The 15134-nt window shown below is 41.3% G+C and overlaps 1 protein-coding gene across 2 annotated transcripts in view; it reads left to right on the top strand.

Annotated features, from left to right (window-relative positions):
* The window catches only part of Peak1 (pseudopodium enriched atypical kinase 1), a 218971-nt gene that overhangs the window by 152509 nt on the left and 51328 nt on the right, over window positions 1-15134 (top strand). For both annotated transcript variants that reach the window (XM_038322797.1, XM_038322798.1), the window contains one exon: window positions 929-4164. In XM_038322797.1, the coding sequence (XP_038178725.1) occupies window positions 1049-4164 (3116 nt within the window). In that variant the 5' untranslated portion in view covers window positions 929-1048. The remainder of the gene's footprint in view (window positions 1-928; window positions 4165-15134) is intronic.

Below are 15134 nucleotides of genomic sequence, written 5' to 3'. Positions count from 1 at the left end.
CTGGGGTTGGACCTAAAGGAACTTTATTTCTAGTAAGTGCTTCTCTGAGAATCACACCTGCAGTAGCAAAAGAAAACAAAGTGGATTAGAATGGCGTGATACTACAGCCTCACTTCATAGCCTATCCCAGTAATCTAGACCAGAGGTGATGAGTATCGGAACCGCCGGCAGTGCCTGGCAATGGCAAGAATGGGGGTCCAGTGAAATGCATGGAGATAAATTGGAAAAGCTAACTTAGTAAAATTCAGAGTTTAAAGTAAAGACAGAGTTGCTGTTTATGGTATGAAGCATAGCTGTCTAGGCAGATGGTGGTGACATTAGCTAAAATATAAAATAAAAGTGGCTTGGTGTACAAAGGAGGACTGGTTAGAAGAGATACATTGTTTAGAGCTGAGAAATGGAATAGACATATGGGGATTTTTCTAATGCTTGAATTAGAAGAGTCTATCAAGTGGCTGACATTTTAAGGATGGATGAAAGAAGAAGAACCCATAGGGAACTAAGAAATGCTAAGCAGAGATTGATTGGCACAGAAAGAGCAGTATCAAAGGCAAATCCAGGGAGTTGGGAGTGTAGCTCAGTGATACGACATTTGCCTAGTGTGCTTGAGGTGCCAGGTTCCCTCCCAGCACACCCACCCTGACTCCATACCACACAAACTAAAGGAGGTCACAATATTATTTCCATATATGTATCAAGCCAAAAATCATGCATACTTGTATGCTACATAAAATTATAGTTAGAAGGCTGTTTCCAAGACATTGATTAACTAAAGGAAAATTGTAAAGCCCCCAGATTAGTTTTTTCCCTCAATCTTTTGAAGAAAAGTTTAAAAGTAAAACTAGTTATTTTCCACATCATTTATAATGGTAGACCTCATAGTGCCTTTTACACTGAGATTTTTTTTTTCCTCTCCTTCCCTCCACAGATTGATCATACTTAGAGGAGCTGCTTTAACCACACACGAAGGTGAAAACTAACAGATGCAAATGCAAGTCTTGCTATGCACTGAAGAAACCGCATTGTCTGTGAAGTTCTATTTTTAAAAATGTCTGCTTGTAACACCTTTACTGAACACGTTTGGAAACCTGGCGAATGCAAGAATTGCTTTAAACCTAAAAGCTTACACCAGCTTCCTCCAGACTCTGAGAAGACACCTATCACCCATGGTAATGTAAAAACTAATGCCAACCATAGTAACAACCACCGTGTCAGGAACACCGGGAATTTCCGGCCCCCTGTGGCTAAAAAACCCACTATTGCTGTGAAGCCCACTATGATGGTAGCAGATGGGCAAAGTGTGTGTGGTGAGCTTAGCATCCAAGAACACTGTGAGAACAAACCTGTCATCCTGGGGTGGAACCAAAACAAGACGTCTTTGAGCCAGAAACCACTTAACAACAACTCCGAAGGCGATGCTGAAGGATTTGGCCGTGTCCCCCAGCAATGTGGCAACAATGACAGCACAAAGAAGATGTCCAACAACAACAACGGACTCACTGAAGTGCTGAAGGAGATAGCAGGTCTGGATGCCACGCCTCAGATGAGAGGAAATGAAACAAACTCCAGAGAAACATTCTTGGGAAGAATAAATGATTGCTACAAACGATCATTGGAAAGAAAGAGCCCACCAAGCTGCATGACGGGGAGCATGAAGGATTCTCAGGGCAAGCACGTGATTCTGAGTGGGAGCACAGAGGTCATCAGTAACGAAGGGGGCAGGTTCTGCTACCCTGAGTTTTCCAGTGGAGAGGAGAGTGAGGAAGACGTGCTTTTCAGCAACATGGGAGAGGGGCACGAGAGCTGGGACGAAAGCGACGAAGAGCTGCTAGCCATGGAGATTCGCATGAGAGGGCAACCTCGCTTTGCTAACTTCAGGGCTAACACTCTGTCTCCTGTTCGATTCTTTGTGAGCAAAAAATGGAATACGATCCCGTTACGTAATAAGTCTCTGCAGAGAATCTGTGCTGTGGACTATGATGACAGCTATGATGAAATACTTAATGGCTATGAAGAAAATTCTGGGGTCTCCTATGGTCAAGGAAGCATTCAGAGCATGGTGTCCTCTGAGTCCACATCACCAGATTCCTCTTTTACGGAGGAGTCACGTTCTGAAACAGCCAGCAGTTTATCTCAGAAGATTTGTAATGGGGGGCTATCTCCTGGTAACCCAGAAGAGTCTAAAGGCATGACAGAAACCGAGCCTAATTATGAAAGTCCTCCTGGTAATAATGAGGAGAAGGACTCATCACTAACTTCCAAAAGCTCAGCAAAAGTTCCAGAGACACACAAAGCAGTCCTCGCTCTCCGCTTAGAGGAGAAGGATGGCAAAATTGCGGTACAAACTGAGAAGCCAGACAACAAAGCCTCTACAGATATCGCTGGCCAAGCAGTCACCATCAGCCTCGTCCCTGTAGAAGAACAGACAAAGCCATACCGCGTTGTGAATCTGGAGCAGCCGCTGTGTAAGCCATATACTGTTGTGGATGTGTCGGCAGCCATGGCCAGTGAGCACCTTGGGCGCCCCAAGATCAAAGGCTCATCCTCTACTCCAAACTCTCCAGTAACATCACCTGCCTTGACACCAGGACAAATGAATGCCCATGTCAAAAAATCCAGTGCAATCCGATACCAGGAAGTATGGACTTCCAGCACCAGTCCACGACAAAAGATCCCTAAAATAGAATTAAGTACTGGGGGAACTGGGCCAAATGTCCCTCCGAGGAAAAACTGCCATAAATCAGCACCTACTTCACCCACGGCTACAAACATTTCCTCCAAAACCATCCCTGTTAAGTCACCTAATTTGTCTGAGATAAAATTTAATAGTTACAACAATGCTGGCATGCCACCTTTCCCCATTATCATTCATGATGAGCCATCCTATGCTCGGAGTTCCAAAAATGCTATTAAAGTTCCCATTGTTATTAATCCAAATGCGTATGACAATCTCGCCATCTACAAAAGTTTTCTGGGAACAAGTGGAGAACTCTCAGTGAAAGAGAAAACCACAAGCGTAATAAGCCATACTTATGAAGAAATAGAAACTGACAGCAAGGTGTCTGATAATGCCACTAACAAGCTCCCAGACTGTCCCCAAGCCAAAGGCTTTTCCAACAGCACAGAGCGTAAAAGAGGCTCTGTAGCTCAGAAGGTTCAGGAGTTTAACAATTGTCTCAACAGAGGTCAGTCTTCTCCACAAAGGAGCTATAGTTCCAGCCACAGCTCCCCTGCAAAAATCCAGAGACCCAGTCAAGAGCCTGTGGCCAAAACAGAAGGCACACAGGGGTCTCAGGTGGCAGGCAGCAGTGGCAGCACCAGGGAGAAAGCAAGCGCTGTGCTTTGTCAGATTGTGGCTTCTATCCAGCCCCCCCAGACTCCTCCAGAGGCACCTCAGTCTAGCCCTAAGGCTTGCAGTGTGGAAGAGCTCTACGCTATTCCTCCAGATGCAGATACTGCAAAAAATATACCGAAAAGTACACCAGTCCGACCCAAATCTCTCTTTACATCTCAGCCTAGTGGGGAAGCAGAGGCACATCAGCCCACAGAAAACCCTACCACTAAAATTCAGAAAGATCCATTCATGAAGCCAGTCACTTCCCCTCCCTCCAAATTAGTGACCAGTGCCCAAAGTGAGCCACCACCGCCCTTTCCCCCACCACGGTCTACTTCCTCCCCTTACCATGCAAGTAATCTTTTGCAGAGGCATTTCACCAATTGGACCAAGCCAACCAGTCCTACCAGATCAACAGAAGCTGAGTCAATTTTGCATTCTGAAGGCAGCAGGCGAGCAGCTGATGCAAAGCCTAAACGTTGGATATCATTTAAAAGCTTCTTCCGCCGTCGGAAAGCAGATGAAGAAGAAGAGAAGGAGAAAGAGCGAGAGAAAGGGAAGCTGGTGGGCCTGGATGGAACAGTCATCCACATGCTGCCGCCTCCTCCGGTCCAGCGCCATCACTGGTTCACAGAGACAAAAGGAGAGTCCAATGAGAAGCCCGCCATTGTCTTCATGTACAGGTGTGACCCTGACCAAGGCCAGCTCAGCGTGGATCAAAGCAAGGCAGGGACAGAGAAAGGAAGAACAGAGGATGTGTTACTCCAGTACTCAGAAGAGAAGAAAAGTGGCCATTCTTCTCCATCTCAGATCCCTGACAAAGCTTCCAGGTATGTAAACTAAACTCATAGAATGTAGGGAAATATTAAGATATTTTAAATACATTTTCAGGTGCTAAGTTTTCTTTTATATCTTTTAAGATTGCACAAGAGCCATTTCTATTTGTAAGTAGCATTTCATGGTCATTATCCATCTTGATAACTATATTCCAAGATCACAATATTATTAAACTAATCTCACTGCGCTGAACAAGGCTTATGTCTCTGAATTTCTAGCTGAAGTAATGCATCAGATTCTGGCAAATGCAGGGGGTTTCAACATAGAAAAGCAAATCCATAGCACTGTAATATCAATGTATAATATGTTCTGGATGCTGATATGGTAGAAGGAAGAAGCAAAGTGAATGTTCCTTCCCTCATATGCATGAAATAAAGCTCCAAGCAACTCTTTACAGATTTTACCAAGTTGTTATCCTCAGATGTATTACTTTATCTTAAATGAATATTTAGTTTTTTATTGGTGTCTCTTTTCAATCTTCTTTTTAAATGTTTGGAGAAAGTATGGAGCAGAGAGTAAGCAGTTTCTAGGTTTTTTTTTTTAACATGTAGCAGAAATAGGAAAAGCTGCTTTATTGATACTGAGATCAAGAGGTACATTCCTCGCTTTACCCAAGGAGATTGTGAGTTCTCTAGGCATTAGCTTTCTTTAATACGTCAGTAACTCTTTCCTGATCACATACTCTCTTCATTGTACGTCCCAAATGTTTTTCTCAGATCCTACTAAAATCCTATAAATTGACTGCATTCATCAGATAAGGAGCTAAAACTAGAAAACAATTGACCAGAATCATACATAAGTTAGTATTTAGAAGAACTAGAATTCACATCTTGATCTGACTCACTTTAGAACCTTTTTTCTTCCTAAAATGCTACATAATTAAAGAACACGACATCAAACGAAAGACTAGAGAAGTAACCCAGCAGTAGAATGCTTGCTTAGCATGTGTAAGGACCTGGCTTCAATCCTGGTGCATGTGTACTCACGCACACACACATGCACGCACGCGCGCACACACACACACACACACACATGTAAGTATGCATGTCTATATGTATATATATTCTTTTAATTATAGAAATGTTTATGTGTAGGGACGCTGTTTTTCTTGTTACTAAGAAGGAGAATTACAGACCAATCTCACTCATGAACATTGATGCAAAAATACTCAACAAAATACTGGCAAATCGAATCCAAAAACACATCAGAAACATCATCCACCATGATCAAGTCGGCTTTATCCCAGAGATGCAGGAATGGTTCAACATATGAAAATCTGGCAACATAATCCACCATATAAACAAACTGAAAATTAAAAATCACATGGTAATCTCATTAGATGCCGAAAAAGCTTTTGACAAAATACAACATCCCTTCATGATAAAGGTCTTGGAGAGAGCAGGGATACAAGGAACATATCTAAACATAATAAAGGCAATATACAGCAAGCCAACAGCCAACATCAAACTAAATGGAGAGAAACTCCCAGGAATCCCACTGAAATCAGGAACAAGACAAGGTTGCCCACTCTCCATATCTATTCAGTATAGTCCTTGAAGTCCCAGCTAGAGCAATAAGACACCAAAAGGAGATCAAGGGGATACCAATCGTTAAAGAAGTCAAACTTTCTTTCTTGTTACTATGATAAAAAGTCAATTAACTGCCAGTTAAACAAGTGCATTTATCCAAAGTTTGTGAGGAATAGAATTTTATTGTCCTTACTCGTTTTAGTCTTGAACAAGTGCCCCAAATATTTCATTCTTCTGAGGCATCTTCCCTCCTGACACACAGTAAACTTTCTCTATCCAGCTTGCCCTCCTCTCTGGCAAAGATAACAACTTCTGACTGATAAGACAGATTTTCTCCCCAGTTTCCTCTAAAAATATATAAGTGAAAATGAGCACTCAGTGCCTGCAATTTTCCTACCAAAGTGCCAGGAAGTTTTCTACATGTCCTTGACTAAAGTGATCCTTTCACATACCTACGCGTAGTTGTCAAAATGCTGGCAAGTCCCGGTTTCCCCTAAATTCATATGCCAGCAAAGCTCCTAGAGGAAACAGTGCTTTCCAGGAGGACCAGCCTTCTTATCAGCTGAATCTTATGCTCCCTTCATATCCTCAGTGAGAGCCTGTCATGCTCCAGTTGTAACGTAATGCATGGATTTCAGATTCCTGTTTCATTTAGAAAGGAAGCCACTAAAATCGCACATAGTTAGAGTTGCCTAGGAGGGAATAGCATATAGCTCTTGCAGATCAATAAATGATTTTACTCCTTTTTAAGTATGGCTGTGGTAAATGTATCCAGACCTTGGAAAACAGCCAAATAATGGTTTAGCCTTTCTTTTGTGACTCTTTCCCATGGCTATACTATACTATATGTGGACTTGAGGCAACCAAGCCCTCTGTGTGGCAGACCCCTTACTATTGTGTTTTTAATTTCTTTATAAAAATGTCCATGAATCCAAATGACACAGTTGATTTGCTTCATCAATACTAAGATATGACTGTTTTACAGTTATCCAGAGGCGTGTTAAAACGCACTGCCAGGTTTCCCTTTCAGGGTTTCTTTGTTGTTGTTTTCTGGTTTTTCCACACAGGGTTTCTGTGAGTAACCTTGGCTGTTCTGGAACTCGCTTTGTAGACTCAGTGATCTACCTGCCTCTGCCTCATGAGTGCTGGGATTAAAGGTGTGTGCTGCCGCCACCACCACTACCACTGGCAACTCCCGGGGCTTCTGATTCACTTGGTCTGAGATATATTCTGACTTTGCATACCCAACAGGCTGGTGTTGTTGCGCCACACTTTTTACATAAAGCCATGATTGGGATACTAAACTGTTCTTAGAAGCAAATTTAAATTTTCTCATTTCACAGTGTCCCAGAATGAGTAGAAAAAGAAGTATTCGATAGGTTATTTTTAGCCTTGTGGAAAGTTTAAAGCATGAATATGTATATTGAAAACTATACTCCATTTGCTTTTTAAATAATTATCTCATTTACTTGGATTGTCTGATATTTACTTGGAGCAACTTTGAGAGGGAAAACACTACAATCAAATGTCAACATTTGTGTTTCTGGCTTGATGGCAGTGTGATTATTAAATTACCATCCCATGCCTGGGAACACACGGCTAAAAGAAATGAAAATACACTTTTCCTATAAGTAACTAAAGATGCCCAATCCAAACTGTCTGTAAAGAATGAAGAATGAAAAATACCCTTCTGGTATCTAAACTGCAAGGCCTGAAAGATGAGAGACTTGTAGAGTCTTTCATTGTGGTATTAGACTATTCCTGACATTTATTTGACTGTTCCAAAGACATAAATTGAATATGTGCCATTAGCCTTAGAACAAATAGGGGGAAAGACGTTGCTGAAATAATGAACTCAGATGTGACTTCAGCTTTGACTCTCTGGCCCTTCAATGTATAGGACCATAGTGATACTTATCACACAGAATTAGTTTGAACATTTCATGGGACGAGATAAAATAGGCTGCCTGGGGTCTGGCATATTAGATGTTTAAAAGTGTTAGTAGCTCCTCTGTCCTCACTGTGGTAAGTGCTCCATGCTCAAAATGATAAAGTAGCACAAAACACCTAGTGATTAAATTGGCTTCCAGAAATGAAATTGGAACCAGATCTTAAAGGACAAATAAGAAGGTTGAATATGACAGCATGTATATGTAATTCCATCAGTCAGGAAGCTAGATTGTGTGTTCAAGGCCAGCCTGGTGTCCAGTCAGGAAGCAAGATTGTGTGTTCAAGGCAAGCCTGGTGTCCCCACCCCCACCCCCCCACACACACACAAAGAGAGATTTTGTCATTTGTCAGGTAGTTAACACAATTGTAGGCAAAGGGAGGAGGAAAGCAAATAGAAGCAGGATGTGTGTGACTAGGAAGGATGATGAATAGTATGTTAGCAAGCTGAACGCATAGAAGGAAAGAATAGCTAACCAGAAGCTAGGGTAGTGGGGAAGGGGAGGTGTCATCAGAAGCTAGGGCAGTGGGGAAGGGGAGGTGTCATCAGAAGCTAGGGCAGAGGGGAAGGGGAGGCGTTAGTCCAGGGTACAACAGGGTTTCCATTAGAATGAGTTTTGGTGATCTATTGTGCTACGTGATGACAATAGTACAGTGTGTGTTTCAGTATTTCTAAAAGAATATATTTTAAGCCTTATCACAAAAAGGATAGATTAAAATGATGCATTAATTCATTTTGTTTATGTTGTGTGCATGTATTGGTGTGAGTATATATATATATATATGTGTGTGTGTGTGTGTATACCAATTGCACTTCATAAATTATTGTCAAATACAAGAAAAAGCAGACAAGTTCAGCGGTTCTTCACATACAGTCCATGTAAGATCAGTAGACACTGTACTGTAGTTTGGATCTTAGATCTATCCAAAAGGCCCCTGTGCTAAATCTGAGTGACCAACCCATGGTTCTCCTGGGAGGTGATGAAACCATTAGGTGGAGACCCTTTAAGAGAACTGAGGCACATGGCTTTAAAGAAAATATTGGGACTCCGGTCTCAGTTTCTGTTTCTCATCCCTGCTCCCTCTTCTCTCCCCTCCCCCTTCCTTACTCCCTTCTCTCATAAGCAGCTTCCTCTGCTATACCCACCACTCTACTGCCAAGTTACAATGGAATGAGCCTGTAAACCGTGGTAAATCGTTTCCTCCTCAGAAGTTGATTGTCTCAGATTACTTTGTCAGGGACGGGCAGCTAACCAACACAGATGCTAAGATATATATTTTTTTTGCTCTGTTGACCTTTGCACTGGCAGAACAAGAACACATCTGGGTAAAACTATTGCACTGTAGCCCAAACAAAGCTGTCACACAAAATTGTGCTAGAAATTTAAAAGGAAAGAAAAAAATCAGTTTTACTTAAGGTTAAGTAGTAAATTTGATTAAATCTCAAACCTTGATCACTTGTGTTTTGTTTTTAACTGTGTGCGGAAAAGGAAGTACACAAGTCCATTTCAGGTGCATACCAAGGCCTAAGGGAACACTTGTAAAATGGGTCGAGTTGATTTTCCAGTTAGGAATTTTAGCCCTTTCTTTTACTGACCATGGAAAGGACGTTTGACAGATCAGCTCGTATCATTCCTAAGGAGACAAACTTTGTTCGTAATAATAAACTCTCAAGCCAGGATAGTGGTGGCCCACACCTTCAATCCCAGCACTCCAGAGGCAGTGTGAGTTAGAGGCCAGCCTGGTCTACAGAGTGAGTTCCAGGATAGCCAGGACTACACAGAGGAACCCTGGCTCTAAAAATAAAAAAGCAGAAAGCAAAACAAAAACAAAAAAATTCTACTCTGAAAAGTATTTTCAAAAATAAAATGACCCGTTTTCCCCCAATGACTTAGATGCAGGTCTTCACTTGAGAAGCCTATTTCAAACACAATAAGCACGTCTAAGACAGAACTCTTGGTTTTCCCTGCAGACGTGCTCTGTCCCACGTCTTTCCTTGTAAATGGCCTGCTGTTCATCCATTTGCTCATGCCAGAAAACTGAGTCATCTTTGATTCTTTTCTTGTCTTTTCTCTAAGAACTCAAAATATTATGTCCTGTCAACTAAACTTCCAGAATAAACACCACATCTGCCTCTCATTTTTGCATCTACCTGTCTGCCTTGCAGCATCTTTCACCTCGTTCACTGAAGTACTTTTGCTAATTCTCCTGACCCTCTTTAGACGGCCCAGCCCCATTGGTCATCCACAGTAAAGGAGTCTCTATGTAAGATCCCTGTCTGCCAGCTTAGTCTGTCTCCTGTTTCCTACTTCCTTGTTCATAATCGCTCAGGACTTTAGCTGTCTGTGCCTCAAACATGTTGAGCATGATCCTTTGGTAGGCCCCGTCATCGGAGGATAATGGACCCTGTCGGTTGTATAACTTGACTGAGTTTATGGAAAGGGCGCAGCAGGGACAAACAGGTTCTCTCTTAGGACACAACTGACAATGTCTGGAGACATTGTTTGGTTATCACATTCAAGAAGGCAGGAAATACTGGAGTGACCCTACTGTGTGCATTGCTCTCCACAACAGAAAGAATTATCTTGCTCAAAAAATTTCAATAGTGCCACTTTTGAGAAACAGGGCTTAGAAATGGCCCATAATAAATACTCTGTAACCCTTGGCTACTACTATTACAATTGTTGCTGTTATGAGAATAAGCCTGCCTCTAGTGCCATTGTTAGATGTGTTTTTAATCACTGTGCCTAGCACTCAGTAAATGTGGGGGTAATTATTATTAGGCGGATAGATATCTATAAACTGTCTATCCAAGAGCATCTTCTACTTGAAGAAATACTTTTGCGATGTAAATCATTGCTTTTTTTGGCTTGTTTAGGGTTTTTCAAAATAGAACACATCTATAATCATTATAACTTTATATTTCTTTTTTTAATTTATCCAATATTTTATTAGTTTTTTAAATTAACATACCAATGGATTTTATTATGATGTTTTCATACAGTTTGCTTTTGTTGGTCCTCATCCCCAGCACTCCACCCCCTGCTCTTCAGCTGGTCCCCCTCCTTCCCACAGTGGTCCCCCTCCTAACCACAGTGGTCCCCCTCCTACATTTTGTCACGCATCTATTGCCCTCTTTTTCCTCTCTCCTCCTAACATCTTTTGTCACGCCCCCATGGCCTTTGCCATGCCCCCACGGCCTTGTTTCTCATTTCATGAACTACACCTCACCTCCTTCTATTTCAGTTAAAGCAATTTTCCTTTCAAAGCATGCTGACAGTCAGGCATTCACTGGATCTGTACAATGTGCTTGTACCCTTGCCTTATTGTGGACATCAGAACTGGACAACATGGCTTCATATTGCCACACTGCCACCTCTGTGCTCAACAGAATCAGGCCATTTGCTTCCTCCAGCCTCAGTTTCCCTCTCTGTGAAATGGGAGGAATAATGGCTACTATGTCTTGACGCTTTGGTGAGTTGAATGGAAAGTGCATGGCACACGCAGCACTGGGTAGAAGTCTGTCCCAGAGGCCGTAGGTCTCAGAAAACGCTCGTTCCCTCATCGCATCTGTTACGTGTACAAGCTCCTCTCCCTGCTCTGACTCACGGAGCAGAGGAAGATAAGCTTGGGGAGAGGCCTTTCCTGTGCTTCTGGGTGTGGGGACAGTCCAGGATATCATCTCCTCCCTAGGCTGTGTCCTTGGTGAGAGCTAGGCGTTCTAAGATCTTGTCTTTTCAAAAAATGTCTGTCTCTTTCTCACCCCATTCTTCAAAGGCAAACCAAGGCTGAAATGGGGGTGCCGAGTAATTTCTATAGTCAGTGAGAATGGCAACCTAATTATCTTCTGTTGATTTGCACAGATACCATTCTGACTTTGTATTTCACAGGATTTTAAAACTGTAACTTTTCTTAGTTTTATGAAGGTGACAGTGACTTTGAGTGGCCTGTGTTCTTACCTGCTTTGCTGGCATGCAATCCCTTGAAAACACTTTAAATGGCTATCACATCTGTTTTTACTTTTTTTCTTTTTTAAATGGACCCTGTGCAGTGTCAAAAAATGAGAGCCTCTTTCAAGCCCTTGCAGCTATCTGCAATATCCTGTGTGCACTTGGTTTGCACACAGGAACGCCTTGTGTTTGGCCACACTCTGTTAGACAGTAGCAAGACCTCATCCTATCTCAGTTAAAGGTTAATCTTGGTTCAGGTTAAGAAGTTTGACGGTTTCAAAGGCTATGGAGGCTTAGTGCAAAATTGGACCTACTAGATAGTGATCAACAGATATGTTTCCCCACCCGAGAATGCAGTAATTGGGAAATGTGGCAAAATCAGGTTGATGGCTTGGAAGCCAACATAGGATTAAAAAATGTCACCATGGTGGGGAGTCCTACAGGTGGAGATACAAGAAGAAATAGTTGGATTCCCCCTCTTTCCTCCTAACAGATTTTAAAGGTGTGGGTCATGCATGATGGCTGTCCTTGATTGACAGTTGATGCTGGTCCCGCGTCTACAAAGACCATTGTCCCTTGCAACCTTAGAAATAAACAGCTCAGGAAACCAGAAACAGAACATGAAACATTTCTTCTGGTGTTCAGTTTTTACTAAAAAGAGTCTTTAGAAAGTACATTAATTTATTGGTTGTTTTGAGCACATAGAGACAGGTATATGTGCTGAAGAAAGCTGATCAGTAAAATGTAAAATGCTGCTTGCTCTGAGAGATAGACGGTCTCTATAGAATTCTGATTTCATTTACTACCCCTTCTGAAGCTGAACAAAGGTGGTTGAATTTGAAACTTAAAGTTGAACTAAAATTATGGAAATATTTAGATGCAGAAAGGCCTTTAATCTGTTCTGATGAGAAATTTGATTTGCCTTTTAAAAGATACAGTCAGACATTTAACAATTTTTTTTACAAAAATATATCTTGAACAAATTTGCCGGGAAAAAAGATTGTTTCATTTGATGCTATGATTAATCCTACCACCAGGGTAAAGCAAGCAAGCTTTCACATGGAAGATTGTTTCTATAACTTCGAATTATGTATGAATATTGCAGACTGGTGAGATCTAACCATCAAGAGATTTATTTAGATAACACATAAATCTGTAGCAATGTGTCTGTTTCTTTTGAACACCTTACATTCATCCTGCAAATTCAGAAGAATAATCTGTAGCAAATATGACAGTTTTTAAGTATTGGGTCAAACATATCAAATTACAATGAAAAACTAGGCTTTAATGAAAAGTTGGCTAAAGATTTTAAGAACAGCCACCCCTCAGAATCTGCTGGGGTTTGGTTTTAGGATTTTCTTGGATACTAAAACAAAATCCTTGGATGCCTAAGTCTTTCTGTAAAATGATGTAGAGTTTACTCTAATATAACCTCTTGAAGACATTTTTGTCTTTTTGTTTGTTTGTTTGTTTTTGAGACAGAATCTGGCCACACAGCCTAGGTGAACCTTACACTCACCACGTAACTTACTCTGGTCTTGAACTCTCAGTTCAAGTCCTCCTGCTTCAGTGTTCTGAATGCTGGTCTTACAGAAGAGTCCCACCATGCTCTTTATAGACTTTAAATGGTTTCTCGATCACTAATCATAACCTAGTTCAATGTAAATGCTGTGTGACTAGTAATTTTCTGTTTTGTTTGGCAAATAATGAGAAGAAAATAAGGTGTATACGTTCAGTATTTGATCCAGTTCCCTCCCCCCCGAATGTTTTCTATCAGAGGATACAGGACCCAGGGGCCAGCTGTGCAGTCAGATGTGTATCGTCTTCCATTATGAAAATAGAATGGCTGCTGACAGTGACAAAGAGGCTAAGTCACTTTGACAGAACCTGAAGATTAAGGACTTCGATATCATTACCATAGTTATTACAGACTTCCCACCTTCTGTTACAGCACTAGAAACTCTTTCAAAGGAATTTAAATAGCAGAAATATAAAAAGCTCCAACTTCTTCATGGGCCATTCATTACTTAAACATAGTTTTGTTTTATAAAATAAGCATGAAATTTACTTACCTTGAAAAACTACCTTGTTGGTCAGTATTTTACTGTTTCAACACTTGTTAGCATTTAGTAACTGAGTCTCATATTTTTTATGATTTTCATTTTGTAGAATTTTTCCCTTGTCTCTTAAATGAAATGGAAGAAGTTTCATCATCTGTTATCTCCTTCCTCAAGGTACCATTTGTTCAGAAGATCAAAGAGACAGGAAAACAAACATCGGCTTCTAATTTCCACACACATTGCCCATCACCTCAAACATCTCCCAGTAAAATACTGGAGAGGCGTTTGTTAGGAGATAAAGCTGTATATATCACTTTAGAATCTGAGATGATTTTCTGATTATTTGGATCATTTGTTTTCTTTAAAAATGATCTAAATTCCTTTATAGAATTAATGTGCCCACTCAGAGTCCAGAAGGAGGGCTTTCTCTCTTCTTTCCTGACTAGTTTGTTTTTATCTTGCTCATTCTTAGGGGTGAGCTGCTTTTGCCTCCTACTGTCTCAAGTCTTTTTCATCTTTTAGTCTTCATGTCACAACCTACACCTCCCTTTTGCCTCTCTCTTACTATCTTAATAACACAAAAAGCTGTTCTTCTGTCAAGCACTAAGACATGACATATCATTGATACTTTTTAAAAATATTTATGTATTTATTTATTATGTATACAATATTCTGTCTGTGTGTATGTCTGAAGGCCAGAAGAGGGCACCAGACCCCATTTTAGATGGTTGTGAGCCACCATGTGGTTACTGGAAATTGAACTCAGGACCTTTGGAAGAGCAGGCAATGCTCTTAACCTTTGAGCCATCTCTCCAGCCCTCATTGATACACTTTTTAAAGTCTTTATTACTTTTAAGACTGTTACTGTAAATGCAGATTAAACATTTCTGCATCCATTTACAAATTCATAACATTCTTGCATATCTTTATAGCTGATAATCACTTGAACTGGAAACCTAGTATACGAGTGCATGCATTTTAAAAAGTGTCTGTGAAACCTGGAATGTAGGCTGGGCTACCCTGGCCCTCAACGAGTTAATAAATCTGGCTTTTACTTGCTTAGCTCCCCAAAGGTAATTTGGCACATTTCCAAGGCCAAACCCCTATAGTAAAGGTCAAGGTGCAGTGCAGGATCCGAGTGTCTTGGCAAAGCGTGTACAGCTCAGTGGCCTCTGCTCTGCTGGCTTCAGAGCATGGCTAAGAGACTTGAAGAGGCCCTGTGAAAGTGCCCTACAATGGGGAGTTGTATGAGTGAGTACAGTGGGTGAGTCTTTGGTGTTTCTTGCTTTTAGCGTCCAATGTTTTGTTTGTCCACTCTCCTAGAGCAAAGTTCTGTATTATGTTTGTGGAACAGATCAGGGATTCCAGCGGTTAGCAGCATTTGCTCTTATAGTTGTGTTCACAGTAGCTGATCCCCAGCGCAGTCTTGGCAAACCTACAACTATAACCAGAACTCTGGATGGAGCACATTTGGCCT

Source organism: Arvicola amphibius, chromosome 3 (assembly GCF_903992535.2).
Source record: "Arvicola amphibius chromosome 3, mArvAmp1.2, whole genome shotgun sequence".
Taxonomy (NCBI): Eukaryota; Metazoa; Chordata; class Mammalia; order Rodentia; family Cricetidae; genus Arvicola; species Arvicola amphibius.
The sequence above is the reverse complement of the archived record's forward strand: the minus strand, read 5'-3'. Positions and strand labels throughout refer to the sequence as shown.